Source organism: Elephas maximus, chromosome 19 (assembly GCF_024166365.1).
Source record: "Elephas maximus indicus isolate mEleMax1 chromosome 19, mEleMax1 primary haplotype, whole genome shotgun sequence".
Classification (NCBI taxonomy): Eukaryota; Metazoa; Chordata; class Mammalia; order Proboscidea; family Elephantidae; genus Elephas; species Elephas maximus.
Window position 1 is genome coordinate 70677820 of NC_064837.1, and position 19353 is coordinate 70697172.

The 19353-nt window shown below is 48.0% G+C and overlaps 1 protein-coding gene and 1 long non-coding RNA gene across 6 annotated transcripts in view; one reads left to right on the top strand and one right to left on the bottom strand.

The window, feature by feature from the left end:
• Positions 1–19353, top strand: part of RPTOR (regulatory associated protein of MTOR complex 1) — a 445897-nt gene that overhangs the window by 217935 nt on the left and 208609 nt on the right. For all 5 annotated transcript variants that reach the window (XM_049860923.1, XM_049860920.1, XM_049860922.1 and 2 more), the window contains exon 6: positions 7299–7474. In XM_049860923.1, coding sequence (XP_049716880.1) covers positions 7299–7474 — 176 coding nt within the window. The remainder of the gene's footprint in view (positions 1–7298; positions 7475–19353) is intronic.
• LOC126062901 (uncharacterized) lies at positions 5376–5751 on the bottom strand. The gene is made up of 3 exons (XR_007514166.1): positions 5711–5751; positions 5561–5620; positions 5376–5425 (listed from the first exon to the last, which is right to left on the bottom strand). It is a non-coding gene; the product is annotated as an uncharacterized LOC126062901 (long non-coding RNA).

Consider the following 19353-nt stretch of genomic DNA (forward strand, 5'->3'; position numbering starts at 1 on the left):
CTTTAAGGCAGCACGGGGATTATTACCAAGTAGATGTTATTTTCAGAAAGAAACTAGTTCAAGACTACTCTGAACTTGTTTGGGGTTTTTATAGTGCTTTCAGGCACTTGGCTGCTAACCAAAAGGTTAGCGATTTGAGTCCACCCAGGGGGGCCATGGAAGAAAGGCCTGGCAGTCTACTGCGGAAAGATCACAGCTGTTGAAAAACCCTATGGAGCGCAACTCTACTCTGCCACACATTGGGTCGCCCGAGTCAGAATTGAATTGACTCGTCGGCACCTGGTCTGATGTTTTGGTTCACCGCTCTGGACGGCTGCCTCGTGTGTCTGAGCGAGGAGCAGAAGCAGGCCTGTGTGGCAGGCTCAGGCAGATGGGGAGAACTGCAAGTTCCCCCACCCCGCCAGCTGCTCGGAGTTCTGAAACCACGATGCACACACAGGCAGCTGCCCAGCCTGGCCGGCCCCTCCTGAGTCCTCCGACTCCTCATCCCCCGCCCCTGTGGGAGGTGCAGCAGGTGGCTGTTTTGGACCTAACTGCCAAGATGACATCTGAAGACTGCTCTGCATCCTCCCTGCTCCTCCAGAAGACTCTGGTGAGCTTTTAAGGTGAATATTTTCCTGGCGTTTGAGTCCAGATTCCCCAGGAAGAGCCCCTCTCCGGGTGAGCACAGCTCAGGCTTGCTCTTCAGGAAGGAGGGTGGGTCCCCAGGAGTTCCTCATTGGTGTGCTGTGCCTTCTACAAACCTGCGAGTCGCGTACTTAGCCTTACATGCGGTTTACAAGAGTAATTCCCATGACAGGGTCCATGTCTTAGATAAATACAAAATGAAACAATGTACGGGAAACAACTCATCCCTTAAAATAGATATTTTGTATTCCTGGGTTAACAAGCTTGAAAAATAGGGATTCATCATTGGAATACTTTGGCTCAAGTGTCAGGATGTTTTTTAAACAAATGTTGCTGATTTGTATTGTCCCTGAAACATAGCTCTTGTGCACTTTCCATCACCCAGGGGTGTGCTGGGAAGGAAGAGGTTAAGGCCGACATCACTGGCAGGTACCCTGCTAGCAAGTGGGGTTCTTTCAGGCGAGGGGCCGGACTTTGGATTAACCTGCAACTGGAGTTAATGCCTCCTCCTGTCTGCCCACCAGGACTAGCATTACTGAATAGTTGGGTTTCTATTGATGCCCACTTTGAATTGGGGAAGTTCAGTCATATTTGAGGTGAAGACACTTTTGCGTCTCCGTCTGATCCCTTCGCTGGGCATCCACGGAGCGCCTCCTACCTGCCAGGTGCTTTCCTGGACTGGGCCCCGAGCCGCAGAGGGGGCGAGGGAGTGTGCAGGTGCAGAGTTGTCTCGCCCACCAGCCCTCCGTGGAGCCCTGTGTTCTCAAGCTGACTTGGCTCAGAAGGTAACCTCAGTGTCGGGGCCGAGAACAAGAAGTTAAAGTGAGCCAGCCGCACCACCGTCTCCGCTACTAAAGGTGCCGTCCTCTGAAGGAAAAACAGGAGTGTCAGTCAGGCCAGTCCAGGATTTGCAGAAACGGCCACTTCTTCCCAATTAAGATTGTTTCTTTTTTTAAATCACCTACCACCCATTCTTATGCTTCTGTGCCAAGTGGTGTGATGCTTCCTAAAATAATTTTGTTATCGTTGATAGCTGCTGTCAAGTCGGCTCCGATCACAGAACTGATTTGCAACTCCACGCACAACAGAACAAAATGCTGCCCGGCGCTACGCCGTCTCTGCCATCATCGGCGCGCCCGGGTCCATTGTTGCGGCCAGCGTGCGTTTTCAGCATCTTCCAGCCTAGGGGCTCATCTTCCAGCACCGTATCGGACAGTGTTCTTTTGTGATCCATAGCATTTTCACTGGCTGAATTTCAGGAGTAGATCCCCAGGTCTTCCTTCCTAGCCTGTCTTAGTCTGGAAGCTCCACTGAAGCCTGTCCACCGTGGGTGACACTGTTGGTGTTTGGAATACCAGTGGCATAGCTTCCAGCATCACAGCAACACGCAGGCCATCACAGTGTGACAAGCTGACAGGTCTACCATTAGTCTCAGACAGACATTGCAAAAGGAGTCAATTTACAATTTAGGCAGTACACTCTATTGCACTGACGGGTACCCCAGTTTCCTGAAGCCTGACACAAGCTCCGATGCCTTGTCTCTGCTCCCTTTCGCCCCTCCTCCGGGGTGCGAGAGCGTGCTTCCAGACTGCACATGGTGTAAGCGTTTACTTACGAGCCTGGCAGCTGCCGCAGTGTGAAGCACCCCTGCCTGGCGGTCACCTCGCGGGGCTCCCTTCGTGACTCAGGCCTGACAAGTCCCCAGCAGGATGGTATCCGGGCCCCTCCCCCATCCTAGCAGGGCTGTTGCATCAGTCACACCTGGAGACTCATTTCCTGTGTGGAGCGTGTCGCTCAGCTGATGCTGTTTGGGCTCATCCAGGAGAGCAGAGGAGCTGATTTCAGAGGAGGTTTTGCCTCCCCTTCTCCCTGCATTCAAAAAAACCCAAGTTGCAGCTTTTATTAAAACATCTAAATCTTAGTTCTTATGAAGTCTAGTAGAATTGGATCTCTAGCCTGTGTCTAATGTCCCTGTGGCAGAATGGGCTGTTAATAAAATTCACACTGATTAATATCTTCCGTGTGAGGACTTTTTTACGTAAAAGAGAGGTTTTGTCAGCAGTAATGATGGCAACACACGGCCTAGTATGACCGATACATTAGATGTGTACTGACCGGACACAGCCCGCATGGATTGAGAGCGGTAGTAGATGGCTGCCGTCAGTCCACACCGACACACGGCGACCCCACATACAGCAGAACAAAAGGCTACCAGTCCTGCGTCATTCTCACCATCACCAACATTTTCAAGTCTATCGTTGGGGCTGCTGTGCTAGACCATCTCACTGAGGGACCCCTCGCCCCCACTGGCCCTCAACTTCACCAAATAATATGTCCTCCTCCAGCGATTGATCCCTCTTGATGACGTGTCCAAAGCAAGCAAAAACCAAAAAAGCCCATTGCTGTCGAGTCAATTCCAGTTCATTAGCAGCCCTAAAGGACAGAGCAGAACTGTCCCACAGGATTTCCAAGGAGTGCCTGACGGATTTGAACTACCGACCTTTTGGTTAGCAGCCCTAGCTCTCAACCACTACACCCCCAGGGCTCCCAAAGCAAGCAAGTCAGACTATATTCTATTGTGGTCCATCTTCATCGGCTGGTTTTTGGAGGTAGATCACCAGGCCTTTCTTCCTAGTCCACCTGAGTCTGTAAGCTCTGTTGAAAACTGTTCACCATGAGCGATTATGGTGGCATTTGATATACTGGTGGCACAGCTTTCAGCATCAGGTGGTGGTTATTCTGAGTTGCCTTCCAGTCGGTTCTGACGCATAGCGACCGTGTGTACAACAGAACGAAATGCTGTCTGGTCCTGCGCCATCCTCATAATCCTTGTTACGCTCAAGCCCATTGGTGCAGCCACTGTGTCAGTCCGTCTTGTTAGGGGTCTTCCTCTCTTTCACTGACCCTCTACCAAGCATGATGACTTTCTCCAGGGACTGGTCCCTCCTGATAACATGTCCAAAGTACACAGGACGGGTCTCCACCCCGCATCATAGCAGCATGCAGTCCACCACAGTATGGCAAACTAACAGATGAGGGGTTGGGTGGGTGTGTGTTTAAAGCCTGTGAAAAGTGCTACGAGTACTGGGCAGAAAGTGCCCCTGCAAAGCTCAAATTCAGAGGAGTCCAGAGGGGGTAGTGGGAGTGAAACGCAGCCTACAGTCAGGATTAGCCATGCCTTTGACCTTCACTCTGGCTGAGGCGCTCTGGGTAGTCCCATTTTTCTGTGGGGTCTCTGCTTCCTCCCATTCTTCCATGGGGCCTCTGATTTCTCATTGTACAAGTTGTTGAAAAGCAGAGATAAAACTTACCTCATAAGGATGTTGTAAAAGGCAAATGAGCTCCTGTGCATGAAAGAGCTGAATTCCAGTGAGAATTATATAAACAGGAGGACTCATTAGTGAGGAGCAAAGCCAGAGGCCCATGAACGCTCTTGTCACGTCCTGAGACAAATTTGTAGCTGACAATGATGGAAAACCGAACCTTCTGACTCGTCGCTTCCTCCTCTGTGTTCATCGTCACTGAGATATCCAGTACCTGCTCTTTGTGGAGCTTTGTGTGGTCGGCGTATAGAGAAAGGCAGTCCTCCCCCTGTGGCATTTGTAGCCCAAGGAATCACTGAAGTAAACACTAATTTAAAGGCCGTGAGCGCTCGGTCCCATGATCCTGGGTGCCGAGAGGCATGATAACTAGGACAGTGTCACAGGAGGGGCTTTGGGGCCCTAGTCATTAGACTTCATTTTACAAGATTGAGATGGAGCTGTGTTGTTCCAGCTCCCTCACCGAGATGGGCTGGATTAAGTTGGGGCTCCAAGGTGCCTGGCTTTTCATTACAGGCAAATAACGGATGTTCTCTCGATGAGCAGTGAGAGGGGCTGTGCAGTCCGTTTGCACCTGTGCAGCATAGTCTGTCTGTACGTTTCGTTTTTTTTTCCTTATCTGAATGCTACACTCCAGCATCATAAATCAGGGGAACTAAACAACAGAAAGTGCTCCCCACCCCCATAGTCTGTGGTGTGTTCTTCAGGGTTCGTCTACTCCCGTGTCTTCATGTGCTGCTATTCTGCAGGCATGTCCCCTTGGTAGAATCAGGTGCCTCAGAAGAAAGGCCTGGCAATCTATGAAAAAATAGTCGTTGAAAACCCTGTGGAGCACAGTTCTGCTCTCACACACATAGGTTCGCCATGAGTTGGAATCAACTTCACAGCAACTGGTGTTTGGGACAATCAGCCTTTAGAGCACCAAGGAGGTACAGTGGAAGCTGGAGTTTGCAGGGCTGGAGCCAGCTGTTCTTCAGTGCACTGGCACCCTGTGTGCATCTCTGATGGGCATCACTGCCCTGTGGTGGCCACCTGAGCAGGCACCTCCTGATAGGGCACTGCCTGAGTGGCACCTGCTGACAGAGCACCTCCTGAGAGGACACCTCCTGACAGGGCACCTCCTGACAGGGCACCTCCTGACAGGGCACCTCCTGAGAGGACACCTCCTGACAGGGCATCTCCTGACAGGGCACCTCCTGACAGGGCACCTCCTGAGCAGGTACCACCTGACAGGGCACCTCCTGACGGGGCACCTCCTGACAGGGCACCTCCCGAGCAGACACCTCCTGAGCAGGTACCACCTGACAGGGCACCTCCTGACGGGGCACCTCCTGACAGGGCACCTCCTGAGCAGTCACCTCCTGAGCAGGTGCCACCTGACAGGGCATCTCCTGACGGGGCACCTCCTGACAGGGCACCTCCTGAGCAGTCACCTCCTGAGCAGGTACCACCTGACAGGGCACCTCCTGACGGGGCACCTCCTGACAGGGCACCTCCTGATTAGTCACCTCCTGAGCAGGTACCACCTGACAGGGCACGTCCTGACGGGGCACCTCCTGACGGGGCACCTCCTGAGCAGTCACCTCCTGAGCAGGTACCACCTGACAGGGCACCTCCTGACGGGGCACCTCCTGACGGGGCACCTCCTGACGGGGCACCTCCTGACGGGGCACCTCCTGACGGGGCACCTCCTGAGCAGTCACCTCCTGAGCAGGTACCACCTGACAGGGCACCTCCTGACGGGGCACCTCCTGACAGGGCACCTCCTGAGCAGTCACCTCCTGAGCAGGTACCACCTGACAGGGCACCTCCTGACGGGGCAGCTCCTGACAGGGCACCTTCCGAGCAGGTACCACCTAACAGGGCACCTCCTGACGGGGCACCTCCTGACGGGGCACCTCCTGACAGGGCACCTCCCGAGCAGACACCTCCTGAGCAGGCTGTTCATCTCCCTACCTGGACTCACGATACTCGTTGAAGCTGGCCCTGACGCTGTGTGTACAGCGCTCTGCCTGCTCCTGAAATGAGTTATTTCAGGAGCAGGCAGAGCGCTGTACACACAGTCCCCGGTGCATTATACCTATTAAATTCTGCTGGCCTGAGTGCCATAAATTCTTGTGGACCTCATTATTTCTCAAAATGACGGCAAACCTGTTGTAGATTACCAAACTGTCACGTAAATGCAGCATATGCAGGAGGGGTGTCCAAATCTCCGGTGCCGGAGTAAGTATATTTTGTTCTATAAAGATCCTGTGTTTTATTCAATAATGCTGGGTTTTGTGGCGTGTGTGGTTTTTTTTTTTTTCTTTTGTAAAGTTGGACTACATGATTATTCATAACAGCATTTTAAAGCTGTGTATCAGACACTGTCTTTTTTTTAAACTTTGAATGCATTGTATCATTCTAAAAGATTGACGCTCTTAATTAGATTCTGTCCCATCAGAAATGAGCATCTGTTTGCATTCTCACAGTGAACAGCACTTAGCTGGGAACCTTCCTTCCCGCACCCTCACGTGCAGCTAGCTTCTTGTCACTACCTTGTTGTCAGGTGCCATCGAGTCCATTCTGAGCGGCGACCCCATGTATGCAAAGCAGAGCTGCTACTTGGGGGTCAAGGCCGGGGCCTTCAGCACACTGCCAGGATCTCATGGAAATGTGAATCGAGCAGGTACCACCACCCTCACTTTGTAGAAAGGCCAAGTTTTCTAAAAACAAAAAGGCCTTCTCCTTGGTCACACAGTCAACACACATCTGTTCGTAGAGCATCTAAAGCAATCAGGTCAACGTACAGGAAAACGAGACCGCTCTCGACGCCCACTTAGCGCCGTGTGCTCTCTGTATGCTTTGCTGTCGTTCGGCCGCGTGATGGGTCAGTAGGCACGCTTGCTCACGGTTGTGAAGCCCGCTGTTCCGTTGGTGGCCTTCACTTCATGTAACCCTGAACATCATTCCTTGTCACTAAATGTACTGAGATACCATTTGGGCGGAGTAAAGACTGAGTATGTAAAATGAACAGCAGAGTGTGTAAAAGGAATCCACACAGGACCTGGAGGAGATACACGCAGCACTGCTGCAGTCCTAAAAGAGGGACACACACTCGGCCCAGGCAGAGCCTTACCCTGCTGTCCAGGGCTCAGGACCAAGGCGGGTGCGTTCAGGCCTTGGGGTCATTCTCCTGGAGGGGAGCGAGTTCAGAAGCACTGCCGCTCACAAGGTCCTTGTAGTGAAAACCCAAAACTTTAAGCCTTATCCAACATACTTTTTCCTCCTGCATTGACAACATTTGCAGCTCGCTTTCCAAATTTGTGAGACACACAAGTCACTCTTTCTTCCGGAATGTTCTCCCCATAGGTCGCAGCCATTAACCCAAACCACCCACTCGCCCAGATGCCCTTGCCGCCATCGATGAAGAACTGCATCCAGCTGGCTGCCTGCGAGGCCGCCGAGCTGCTGCCCATGATCCCTGACCTGCCAGCCGACCTCTTCACGTCCTGCCTCACCACGCCCATCAAGATCGCCCTGCGCTGGTGAGTGCCCCACTGCGTCCACTGAGGACCCGGGCTTTCTTTCCACGGTGATCCTGGACCACGGGTTCTGTGGGACTTCCCGGGACACTGGCCCTGCCTCCCCTGTGTCACCCGGGGTCCCCAGTGATGCCTGGGCTCTCACTTTGAGGGCTACAGGCCTAGGTTCTGCTTAGTCGGTACGTGTGCCGTTGGTGGCTTTGTGGATTCCACTAACACCCCCCAAATCTTTGTTAATTCTTTGGGTCGTCCTTAGTACCAAGAGTGGTCATACTGTCAATCAAGCTTTCTTTTGAAAACAAGGTGATCATGAAAAAAGTCATTTCTTGCTTGAGTTGAAGTATAATCTTTTTTTATTCAAATTTTTTTTTTAATTTTTATTGTGCTTTAAGTGAAAGTTTACAAATCAAGTCAGTCTCTCACACAAAAACTTACATATGCCTTGCTACACACTCCCAATTGGTCTCCCCCTAATGAGGCAGCCCACTCCTTCCCTCCACTCTCTCTTTTCATGTCCATTTCACCAGCTTCTAACCCCCTCCACCCTCTCATCTCCCCTCCAGGCAGGAGATGCCAACGTAGTCTCAAGTGTCCACCTGATCCAAGAAGCTCACTCCTCACCAGCATCCCTCTCCAACCCATTGTCCAGTCCAATCCCTGTCTAAAGAGTTGGTTTTGGGAATGGTTCCTGCCCTGGGCCAAAAGAAGGTCTGGGGGCCATGACCGCCGGGATTCCTCTAGTCTCAGTCAGACCATTAAGTCTGGTCTTTTTATGAGAATTTGGGGTCTGCATCCCACTGCTCTCCTCCTCCCTCAGGGGTTCTCTGCTGTGTTCCCTGTCAGGGCAGTCATCGGTTGTAGCCAGGCACCATCTAGCTCCTCTGGTCTCAGGCTGATGTAGTCTCTGGTTTATGTTTCCCTTTCTGTCTCTTGGGCTATTGGTGTTCTTCATCCTCCCTTGATCCAGGTGGGTTGAGACCAATTGATGCATCATAGATGGCCGCTTGCTAGCGTTTAAGACCCCAGACTCCTCTCTCCAAGATGGGATGCAGAATGTTTTCTTAATAGATTTTGTTATGCCAATTGACTTAGATGTCTCCTGAAACCATGGCCTTCGAAGCATTCAGTTTATTCAGGAAACTTCTTTTCTTTTGGTTTAGTCCAGTCGTGCTGACCTCACCTGTATTGTGTGTTATCTTTCCCATCACTAAGTAGTGAATACTCCTCTCCCACCCTTCCTCCCTCCCCCTTCTCATAACCATCAAAGAATATTTTCTTCTCTGTTTAAACTATTTGAGTTCTTATAATAGTTGTCTTACACAGTATTTGTCCTTTTGCAACTGACAAATTTCACTCAGCATAATGCCTTCCAGGTTCCTCCATGTTATGAAATGTTTCACAGATTCATCACTGTTCTTTTTCGATGAGTAGTATTCCATTGTGTGAATATACCATAATTTATTTATCCATTCATCCATTGATGGGCACCTTGGTTGCTTCCATCTTTTTGCTATTGTAAACAGTGCTGCAGTGAACATGGGTGTGCATATATCTGTTCGTATAAAGGCTCTTACTTCTCTAGGATGTATCCCAAGGAGTAGGATTGCTGGATCATATGGTAGTTCTATTTCTGTCTTTTTAAGGAAGTGCCAAATTGATTTTCAAAGTGGTTGTACCATTTTACATTCCCACCAGTAGCGTATAAGTGTTCCAGTCTCTCCACACCCTCTCCAACATTTATTGTTTTGTGTTTTTTGGATTAATGCCAGCCTTGTTGGAGTGAGATGAAGTCTCATTGTAGTTTTGATTTGCGTTTCTCTAATGGCAAATGATCGTGAGCATTTCCTCGTGTATCTGTTAGCTACCTGAATGTCTTCTTTAGTGAAGTGTCTGTTCATATCTTTTGCCCATTTTTTAATTGGGTTATTTGTCTTTTTGCAGTTGAGTTTTTGCAGCATCGTGTAGATTTTAGAGATCAGGTGCTGATTGGAAATGTCATATCTAAAAACTTTTCCCCAATCTGTAGGTAGTCTTTTTACACTTTTGGTGAAGTCTTTGGATGAGCATAGGTGTTTGATTTTTTGGAGCTCCCAGTTATCCAGTTTTTTTTTCTGCATTGTTAGTAATGTTTTGTATAGTGTCTGTGCCATGTATTAGGGCTCCTAACGTTGTCCCTATTTTTTCTTCCATGATCTTTATCGTTTTAGATTTTATATTTAGGTCTTTGATCCATTTTGAGTTAGTTTTTGTGCATGGAGTGAGGTATGGGTCTTGTTTCCTTTTTTTGCAGATGGATATCCAGTTCTGCCAGCACCGTTTGTTAAAAAAGACTGTCTTTCCCCATTTAACTGTTTTGGGGCCTTTGTCAAATATCAGCGGCTCATATGTGGATGGATTTTTGTCTGGATTCTCAATTCTGTTCCATTGGTCCATGTATCTGTTGTTGTACCAGTACCAGGCTGTTCTGACTACTGTGGCGGTAGAATAGGTTCTAAAATCAGGTAGAATAAGGCCTCCCAGAAGTATAATCTTTTGATTTATTCTTAACAGTAAAAAAAAAAGAAAAATCATGCTTCTGTTTTTTTAATACCACCATTCTTTATAGAAGCTCAGGGCACTTGTGCATATAGCTGAGGAGAAGGACGTGGTATTCCAGCAGGTAGAACCTGCACTGAGAACCCTGCCTCTCTGGCAGGACTCACATGAGACGAGGTCTGTTTGTTGCCTCCAAATCCAGTTTTCTCCCCAGACCATCCTGCCACTCTGCAGTATCTTTAACGTCTACTCCCGTGTTTCACGTTCTGCTGTAAAGCCTATGTACGGTAGCTGTTATCCAGCCACTTGATAAGTATGTCTCTAGTGAGGAGCAGACGTCTCCCCGCGTGACTCAACAGTTAAGAGCTCGGCTACTAACCAAAAGGTTGGCCGTGTGAACCCACCCAACAGCACCACGGAAGAAAGACCTGGTGGTCTGCTTCCCAAAGGTGGCTGCCTTGAAAACGCTGTGGAGCACAGGTTTTCTCTGACTCCCAGGGGGCCCCCATGAGTCCGGGTTGACTGGACAGTGACTGGAGAGGAAGAAAGGTTGATGTGAGGCCGATGAGGTTATACGGCTTTGAGGCCTCTCAGTAGAGCCCTGTCTTGGCTGTCTGGTGCTGCTCTAACGGAAATGCTACAGGTGAATGGCTTTAACAAACAGGTGTATTCTCTCACAGCTTAGGAGGCTAGAAGTCCAAATTCAGGGCGCCAGCTCCTGGGGAAGGCTTTTTCTCTCTGTCGGCTCCTTCCGCATTTTTCCTGGTTCCTTGGAGATCTCCATGTGGCTTGGCGTCAGTCTCCCTCCATGTGTGCTCTGCTTGCTTGTTTATCTCTTTTATATCTCCAAGGAGATTGATTTAAGGCATACCCTACACTAATCCTGCCCCATTAACATAACAAAGACAGCCCTTCCCCATTGGTTTTATAACCATGGGCATAAAAAAAAAAACCCCAATCAAGTAGACACTTGAGACTATGTTAACATCTCCTACCTGGAGGGGAGATGGGAGGGAAGAGGAGGTTAGAAGCTGATGGAATGGACATAAAGAGAGAGGAGGGAAGGAATGGGCTGTCTCATTAGGGGGAGAGCAATTAGGAGTATATCCAAAACCAAATCCACTCCCGTCGAGTCAATTCTGACTCATAGTGACCCTACAGGACAGAGTAGAACTGCCCGCATAGAATTTCCAAGGAGCGCCTGGCAGATTTGAACTGCCAGCCCTTTGGTTAGAAGCCGTAGCATTTAACCACTATGCCACCAGGGTTTCCAGGAATATAGCAAGGTGTATATAATTTTTTATGAGAGCCTGACTTGATTTGTAAACTTTCACTTAAAGCATAAAAAAAAAAAAAAAAAAAAACCCTTTGCCATGGAGTTGATTCCAACACATAGCGACGCTATAGGTCAGAGTAGAACTGCCCCATAGAGTTTCCAAGGAGTGCCTGGTGGATTCAAACCACCGACCTTTTGGTTAGCAGCCGAGCTCTTAACCATCCATCACAGGTGAAGAGAGAACAGAACAGCCCTCCATGTGAGCAGAGTGACTGAACAACAGGCAAGAGTCTGGTCAGGGAGGAGGAGAGAGCGTCAGAAACAGTGGTGTACAGACGGTAGCCTCCGACCCGCAGAACACAGCAGATGACACGCAGCAGCCGAGGGAGAGTGCTGGAACCCAAATTCCCCAGCTGAGGGCTCCATGGGGAGCTGGCCCTGGAGGCAGCAGGAAAAGGAGACAGAGACAGAAAATAATAAAGACAAGCCAGGAGGATGGATATAGAAGTCCCAGCATGCAGAGAAGAGAGAATACAGGAGAGGTGAGAGCACCTGAAGGCAGCAGGGCTCTGATGAGAGGATGTGCCAAACGGAAGCCGTGGGTGAGGTCTAAGACCCTGGCAGGAGGGCAGCCCTTGTGGAGCCAGGTGTCCCTCCATCCTCTCCTCCAGTCTTTGTCACAACTCCTGGTGAAAAAGAGCTTTAGTTCACCACTGGATTTTAAGTGAATTGTTCTTTCTAACCCTGCACTCTTGATCACTACCAGAGGTCTGTGAGTGCCCAGTTATTGTGACCTCGGAAGAGCTTTGGTCCATTGAATTCATTGGCGGTGAGATAATTTATTAAATACCAACTGTGTGCTTAATAAAGCTCATGCCAAGCACCATAGGAAATGCAAAGAAGCATAACACCCTTAGAGATTTCCAGTCTAGTTGAGGAGTTGAGCCGTGGCCTGAAAATTCATTATTTAAACGCGAGCTTTATGCAAAGAAAAGAGTCCTGAGCATTTCCAGGCAGCATACTCGACAGGCCCTGTGAGCTCTGAAGACCAGAGGACTCTCTAGGGATCGACAGGGTTAGAGAAAGCTTCCTGGAGGAAGTGGAAGTTGACACTGAACCCCCCAGGCAGGTGGCTGGGATGGGGGAGCAGAGAGAGCACCTTCAGAGGCGGGTGCCGCCAAGGGGTCCAGATTTAGAGGAGAGCCAGCAGGTCGCACAATAGAGGAAGGCCCCATAGGAGCTCGGGAGGTGGGCAGAGGGCTGAGGGTAGGCTGTGCCAGGCTATGAGTTTTAGGTGGGGGACGTGACTTCATCTCCCCACTGGAGTGTTTAAGTAGGAAAATGACTTGAAAGAAGTAGTATTTTAGGAAGTTGATCCAGGTAACAACGGGCAGGCGTTGGCCGTAATGAGGCCAATACTGTGTGAGTCAGTTGTGAGCTGGTGAAAGACGAAGGGGGTGGAAAATGGCAGTGTGGCCTCTAGGCACCATGGCATCCCTTTCTGGGCGGGAGTCACATTTCCACCCCCTCCCTGACTTCCCTCCCGGCCTCCTGCCTTTCCTCTTGGTGCACAGCGGCTCTAGAGTAGACACAAGACACCAGCACTGCCCTGGCTGCCGCCTGGGTGGAGCCCATCTGGGGCGTTTGTGCAGATTTCCAGGCCGGGGCTTGGAAGAGCAGGGTAGGAGTGAGAAAAGGAGGAGACACCCAGGTGGCCTGGAATGAAGGCCAAGCCTGCGGCACCTCCACTCCCCACATGCTCCAGCGACCTGCTGCAAACCAGGGGGGCAAACCACGGGGGCTTTTCCCAGTCCATCTGTGCCCCGAGCACCCTGTCTTTCCTCCCCCAGTCAGGGGCTTTGCTGCCTTCACCCACGGACTATGTCCCAAAGAAGTGCACTCGCCCGCAGGCCAGCCCTCACGCCAGGCCAACCCCTGCTGGCCAATCACGGAACACTGTCTCTACATGAAAAGATATCTCACCTTGGTAGCTACCTGAAATCCTTTTTGGAATGAGGCCATAATTAAATTTTTTTTAATTAAGCATTTAGTAGGAATAGCAATGGAAAAACTAATCAAACTAATACAGTTACCATAAGATGGACTTCGAAATCAATATGCCGCAGCTGCAAGCTTTGGTCATCAAATAACATAGCCTGGAACAATTAAGCTGTGTCCCAGGTGGCGGATCTTTCACAGTAAACCACTTTCTGCCACACTGAAGTGTTGGAATTAGATTGAAGGTAATATTTTGCTAAGTGTCATTAGCCTGGACCAGCAGTAAACCATATTCATTGAAAGGATAATCAAGTGACATGTGCCTTCTTTGTAATGGCCCAGTTGAAACCACCAGCTTTTTTAAAATGGAAAAAGCAAGACAGTGTATCAGACAGTATTTACTTGAGTCTTTAGAGTTATTTTTGTGTGTGTGTGTGCTTTAGGTGAAAGTTTACAGAGCAAATTAGTTTCCCGTTTGATAATCTGTACACAAAGTGTTCCATGACATTGGTTGCAGTCCCCAAAATGTGTCAACAATGTCCTCATTTCTGCCCTGGGTTCCCCGTTTCCTTTCATCCTGATTATCTACCCCTTCCTCCCTTCTCATCTTATAATTAATTGTTCTAAGGAGTACATTTCCTTTCGTGTGTTTTTGTTTATCTTATGTTCTTGTCTATTGATTGGCTGGGAGGTGGTCTCTGGGAATGGCTTAATTTCCAGGTTGGAATGGTGTATTAGGGCCATAGTCTCAGGGGTTCCTCCAGCCTCTGTCAGACCAGCAAGCCTGGTCTTCTTTGTGAATTTAATTTTTTTTGTTCTACAGTTTTCTCCCACTCTGTCCAGGACCCTTGTTTGTGATCCCAGTCAGAGTAGTTGGTAGTAGTGGCCAGGTACCATCTAGTTTCTCCTGGTCTCAGGATCGTATAGGCTGTGGTCCATGTGATCCATTAATCCTTTGGATTAATTGCTCCCTTGAGTCTTTGGTTTCCTTCATTCTCCCTCTCTCCAGACTGCAAGAGACCAGTAGTTGTATCTTAGATGACCGCTCACAACTTTTAAGACCCCAGATGCTACTCACCAAAGTAGGATACAGAACATTGTCTTTATGTTGACATAGATGTCCCCCAAGTCTATGATCCTTTGTTTTCTATCCTAGAAACTATCTTGGAAGGTATTTGGTTATGTCTAAGCAGCTTCTCTGACAATACCCCTTGTGTGCTCTATATGAGCCGCACCTACAATCACGTATGTAGCAATATCCACCACCAAACCTATATTTGCCAGTGGGTGTGTTCCCTTACGTCCTCTCACACCTCTTGGCTACCTATCTACCTTTTTGTTCTTTTGTAAATTATTGTTTGTTAATTCTATTGCTGCAGTATTGTCTAAGGTATAGTAGTTACCGTAAGTTGCCCTTTATTCTTAAGTTCCCCTCAATGGTCTCTCTTGCCTTAGTCATGTTGTGCTGACTTCTTCCGTATTATATATTGCCTTTCCCTTCACCAGTATTAATGCACGTCTTCTATCTAATTGATAATTTTCCATCCTTACCCCTCACATTCCTGGTAACCATCAATGAATGTTTTTCTTTTTTTCTTATGTGTAAACCTTTTGTTCTTATTTATAGTAGTGGTTCCATACAATATTTGGCCTTCTGTGATTGACTCATTTCACTCAGCTTAACGTCCTCCAAATTCATCCATGTTGTAAGATGTTTCACAGATTTGTCATTGTTCTTTATTATTGTGTAGTATTCCATTGTGTGTATGTACCACAGTTTGTTTATCTGTTCATCTGTTGATGGGCAGTTAGGCTGTTTCCATCTTTTTGCTATTGTGAATAATGCTGCAGTGAACATGGGTGTGCATTAAAGTTTTACTTTTTCGTTTAAGAAAATAAGTATTTTCCAATTAAAATTGTACATTCTTTGTGGAAAATTATCTGAGATCTCATCATCTGAGGACAACTGATGATAGCTCTTTGGTGTGTTACCTTTCAGTCCTTTTTTTCTATGCATGTACATTTCTGTGTTGATGTAATTACACTGAATTTACAATTTCATATACTTAAGCCTTAGCCTTACAACAAATTATCCTAGACCTCTAGAAACTCTTAGTAAGCATCATTTAGTTCCACAGTATGTCACTGCATTGATATCCTGTGTTTAATTTAACCAGTGTTTCATGCTTTAGGATTTAGGATTCAGAAACGTAAATGTAGGAAAGATCAGAGTAGCTCTAGAATGTTGATGGGTGTCCTCAAGTCAATACCAACTCGTAGCGACCCCATGTGACAGAGCAGAACATCCCCATAGGGTTTCCTAGGCTGTAATCTTTGCAGAGGAGACCTGGTGGCGCAGTGGTTAAGTGTTTGGCTGCTAACCAAAAGGTTGGCAGTTCGGATCCACCAGCCTCTCCTTGGAAACCCTATAGGGCCGTTCTACTCTGTCTTATAGGGTCATTATGAGTCAGAATCGACTTGATGGCAACGGGTTAATCTTTACGGAAGCAGATCACCAGGTCTGGCTCCGCTGCGTGGGTTTGAACCACCTGTCTTTCAGTTAGCAGCTGAGAGCTTAATTGTTGCATCACCAGGACATCTTAGCTCTAGAATTGGGTTCAGCAAACTTTTTTTTTTTTATTGTACTTCAGATGAAGGTGTACAGAATTAACTAGTTTCTTATCAAATGGTTAGCACACACATTGTTCTATGACATTGGTTAACAACCCCACAACATGTCAACACTCTCCCTTCTCAACCCTGGGTTCCCTATTACCAGCTTTTCTGTTCCTTCCTGCCTTCTAGTCCCTGCCCCAAGGCTGGTGCACCCCTTTAGTCTTGTTTTGTTCCATGGACCTGCTCAATCTTTGGCTGAAGAGTGAACCTCAGGAGCGACCTCATTACTGAGCTGAAAGGGTGTCCAGGGGCCATACTCTCAGGGTTTCTCCAGTCTCTGTCAGGCCAACAAGTCTGGCCTTTCTTTTTGAGTTAGAATTTTGTTTTACATTTTTCTCCAGCTCTGTCCAGAACGCTCTATTGTGATCCCTGTCAGAGCAGTCAGTGGTGGTAGCCGGGCCCCATCTTGTTGTACTGGACTCAGTCTGGTGGAGGCCGTGGTAGATGTGGTCCATTAGTCCTTTGGATTAATCTTTCCCTTGTGTCTTTAGTTTTCTTCATTCTTTCTTGCACCCGAAGGGGTGAGACCATTGGAGTATCCTAGATGGCTGCTCAGAGGCTTTTAAGACCCTAGATGCTACTCACCAAAGTAGAATGTAGAACATATTCTTTGTGAACAATGTTATGCCGGTTGAGCTAGATGTTCCCTGAGACCATGGTCCTCACAGCCTCAGCAAGCTTTTTTTGTAGTTTAGGCTTTATAGGCCCTATGGTCTCAACTCTGCCATTATAGTACAAAAACAGCCATAGGCATATGTAAATAAGTAATTGTGGCTGTTTTCCAATAAAAATTTTTTTATAAAAACAGAGAATGGGTTGGATTTGGCCTGTGGGCCATAGTTTGCCAATTCCTTCTGCAGAACATGGAACCAGGACCTTAGCTACAAGCGGCTGCTATGCTCATGGTCAGTATGTAACCTAGACACCTAAAGGTTATGGTCAGGTAGGTTTGTTTTCGTCTTTTAGTATAAATAAAGGATTTCTAATGATCCTTCATAGTGCTGTCGCTTCCTGCATTCATCGAGTATGGCTCAGTTGCTGAAGAATGTTACACGCTTTGTCGACAGGCCAGCCCTGCTCTGTGTGTATAAAATACATACACGTGTATTTGTTGGCAAGTATATTCATGAATCGTGTTTGATGATGCAGTAGTTGTGGGCAGCATAGTCTTCTGATCACTCGTTTTTGCCTCGGTATTTCTTATTTTCAGAAGCCCCTAATTTCACTCATTCTGAACTGAGCTATTACACCACTCCATATAAGTGATCACCTTCCTTGCCATATATATTAATGTAGCATAAGAACCTAGAATGTGTCTGTCCTATGGCTGTTTACTACATTTTTGATTGAGTGGTATAATATCATTCTGAATTTATTGCGGGTACATTCGTGTACTGCTGGAAATTGTAACTCCGTGGTGCTTAATTTGCCGTGGCACTTGCTATAAAGTAGATGGATGCCTACTGCATTGGGTAGCATGCAGTTGTATTGTCCATTAACGAAAATCATATACATGATTCGGGATTGGATAGAGGTCAGGAAGCTGGTTTCCTTCCTTTCATTTAACTTGAGGAATTTCAAGACGTTTAAATGTTAATGACATGGTATTAATGCATACTTATCACCATGGAAAGCTGTGCCCTCGGGTTGCCACAGCAAGAGATGGCAGATGCCCCAACCCCCTGAGACACAGGCAGGACGCACAGCTCCTTGCCATTTTCTCTGGCCAGGCAAAGCGTTTCCAGTGCTTGTCTCATTTCAGATGCTTGCAGTGACATTTCTGTAGTATTACTTCTTGATGACTCAGCCAGGAATCTGTTAGAATTACCTTTGGAATCCTGAATTCTCACTGTTTTTGACAACAGGGTTAGCCATTTGTTCTCTGTGTTGTTGTTAGATGCTGATGAGTCCGTCCCGACTCTGGCAACCTCATGTGATGGAGCAGAACTGCCCCATAGGGCTTCCTAGGCTGGGATCTTTACTGGAACAGATCGCCAAGTCTTTCTCACCAGAGCTGCTGGGTGGGCTTAAACTGCCGACCTGTTGCTTAACAGTCAAGCGCTTAATCATTTGTACTACCAGGGCTCCTTTTGTTCTTTGTAGAGTCTTCTAACCACGACTTCTTTGCTTGCTGGAGAACAGACGCTGCTGCCATTCAGAGCTCTGTGAAGCATGGCCATTTCTGTGTGTGCTCAGCTTCCCCTAGAACACCGAGCACCTTGGCTCTGCCAGACAGCTCATGCTTGAAGGTAGAGGGTCAGCCCCCACACAACAGTGCTCTTGGACACTATCAAATGAAGCTGTCTTACCCGCTTACTTTGTAGTGGTGTCACGCTCTCTGTCTTAGACCTTCATGGTAGGCGAGTTTAACTTGGAGCTTATTTAAATGGTTCGGAAACCCTGGTGGCATAGTGGTTAAGTGCTACTAAACCAAAGGGTCGGCAGTTCAAATCCGCCAGGCGCTCCTTTGGAAACTCTATGGGGCAGTTGTACTCTGTCTTGTATGGTCGCTATGAGTCGGAATCGACTCGACGGTGCTGGGTTTGTTTTTTTTTGTTTGTTTTTAATTATCCGAAGACCTTAGCTATCACATGGCCCTGCGGCAGGACCCCAAGAACTGCGAACAGTGTGACTTCAGGTACTTGCCAGACCTCTGTTTACGTGATCCATCATGAGCCCACCCTGAGGAAGATGTTTTTTCTCCCTAGACTAGACAAGCACTTCCACTGCGGCAGCCCCTTGACATGCACTCAATTAAGATGAATATCCTGGAGTATCGTAACAGAGCTTCTCTGCAAACACGTGACATGCAGGGTCTGATTTATGCCTGCCAGAGAGAGTGGGACCAGATGGATGCCCTGGCTGCTGACTCCCTCCCTGCAGCCCCTCGTCCTCGGGGTGCCACAGGGGGACAGTGAGATTGATGGGTCCCTGAGCAAGAACACTCAGCACAATAACAAAAGAATTCTGAAAATTAAAAACCTTACCCTTCAAAAATAATCCTTGGATTAAAGAGGAAAGATTTAAATGATGAAATAATCAAAGATGAATGATGATAGCACAGGTTTCAGATCTGCGAGACACAGCTATAGCAGGTTAGGATTTAAACATTTAGCCAGAAAACACAGATTAAAAAAGAAAACAAAAATCACATGTTCAACTTAAAGAGCCAGGGGGGAAACACAGTAACCAAAAACAACTCTGAAGAAGGGAAATACCAGAGATGAAGGCAGCCCCTACTCTTCACAGTGTCTCCATGTCCAGATCAGAGCCCGCGGTTTGGTCTCTCCGGTGTCCTGCCTGCAGGTCTAGCCACTCTGCACGAACTGTCCACCAGTAGTCCTGGCTCCAGCTCCTTCTCCAGGGAGGCCCGCGGTTTGGTCTCTCCGGTGTCCTG